The sequence below is a fragment of the Gavialis gangeticus genome, unplaced genomic scaffold (assembly GCF_001723915.1).
Source record: "Gavialis gangeticus isolate Ggan-Ray unplaced genomic scaffold, GavGan_comp1, whole genome shotgun sequence".
Classification (NCBI taxonomy): Eukaryota; Metazoa; Chordata; order Crocodylia; family Gavialidae; genus Gavialis; species Gavialis gangeticus.
The window spans coordinates 5,304,139-5,305,736 of record NW_017728980.1 but is presented as its reverse complement, the minus strand read 5'-3'; the positions used below and the strand labels follow the sequence as shown (position 1 = coordinate 5,305,736).

The following is a 1,598-nucleotide window of genomic DNA, read 5'->3' as shown; positions in this document are numbered from 1 at the left end:
TGAGTCCCTGAAGCTACCATTTTGTCAGCACTGGTATCCCTTCTAAATTGCCCTTTCATGTTGTGGCAACCATGGAAAATTTGCTTTCTAATGATAAGTTTGGAGGGCAGCCATTGAATTTGGGGCAAGCGGTAGAATCACTAGGGCAGCTTCACAGAATTTCTCACGAGCAAGAAAAGATCGGCCGGCCATGCATGTGTCACTGATAGTATCGCCCTTGATCAGCTGCTCAATCACTGCAGTTTATTATCAATTTTTATCTTCTTGTAAAACCAAGGTTTTCCATACCCGGCACAGAATCGCCTATCAAAAAGTACTTCTTCATGGTGATAGTAAGCAAACAATGAATGATATTTAAGTCGCCCACCAAAAATATATATATTAAAAAGCACTTAAGCAGAAGAGCAGTGAAATCTTGTGTCGTAGTGCTGTTACTCATACAGCTCTATGAGTTACTGGATGGGGGGGAAGGGTGTTTGCAACTGTTTTCTTTTATGATGTTCCTTTCCATACGCCACCACATTTTCTTCCAGTGAAAAATCTTTACTATGACTGAAGTCTATGGGGAATTTGCCACTGACTACTGCGAACAGCACTGGGCCCCCTATGAGGAAATGTGGCTTGCTGCGTGCATTGGGAACTACTTGGGACTCACCCTCTGCTTTTGCTATGAGCAAAGTTGCACTTTCTAAACCAAAGCGAGATCGGATGCAAACGTCCTCTTGCCAGCACAGTTACCCGCCCTTGATTTCCCCATCAGAAATGCGCCAGCAGTTGTTTTAAAAGAGACAAGAGAAGTCACGCAGAAACCAATAGGAGGAAATGTGTTCAAAATACAAAGTACCCGGTATTCATTCACCCTCCCTCCGAAAGCAGGCAGCTCGCACAGGCTGCCGCTCTCCTGCCTCTTTCCTGGGATTTACAACTAAAGATACACCCCCGGTTCAGACCCTGCGCAGCCGAAATGGCTGTGTCTGAAGACTACCCAACTCTTTCATCTTAAATCAAGCTTGACATCCGCTGAACGTTAGTGTCAGTGAGGCGGCCCTTTATTTAGGCCCAGGTAAAGGAGGAAGCCAGCTCGGGGCCGTGACTCGCTAAACAGAGCTCCTGGCTCCTTTCATGGGAACTTCTGGTTTAGTTTGGCGGGGTTTTGTACCTCAGCTCTGCCCTTAAAAGTAAGCTGGGAGTAAGAGAAGCTCATTTCATTTCATTAAATCCCCCCAGGTGTAGGGTTGTGGGGAGAAGTCTAGCCCTGTTGTCTCATCACCCGGCGGCCTTGCGCAGGTCGCGGGTGGGAGAGCGCGCTGCTGCCTCTCCTGACCCGCGCCAGCGCCGCACGTGTGTCCGCGCGCGGTCTTACCCGTGCAGGAGTGCAGCGGCTTGGGCCGGACGAGGAGCGACGGGCAGACGGAGTAGAGGGAAAGTTTCTCGAAGTAGTCGCAGGTCTCCTTGGACAGGATCTCGTCGATCATGAAAGTCTTGTAGCGCCGCCTGGCTGCCTTGAGCTGCCCGGGGGCGCTGAGCCGCAGCTCGGCGTGGCAGTGCATGGTGCCGCCGCCCGGCCCGGCCCGGCCCGGCCCGGCCCGGAGCCCTGC

The 1,598-nt window shown here is 51.4% G+C and overlaps 1 protein-coding gene across 1 annotated transcript in view; it reads right to left on the bottom strand.

Annotated features, from left to right (window-relative positions):
• BARX2 (BARX homeobox 2) overlaps positions 1-1,590 on the bottom strand; it is a 70,187-nt gene extending 68,597 nt beyond the window's left edge. Inside the window, exon 1 of the mRNA XM_019509243.1 lies at positions 1,364-1,590. Within this exon, the coding sequence (XP_019364788.1) occupies positions 1,364-1,550 (187 nt within the window). The 5' untranslated portion in view covers positions 1,551-1,590. The remainder of the gene's footprint in view (positions 1-1,363) is intronic.
• Between the last annotated feature and the right edge of the window lie 8 nt (positions 1,591-1,598).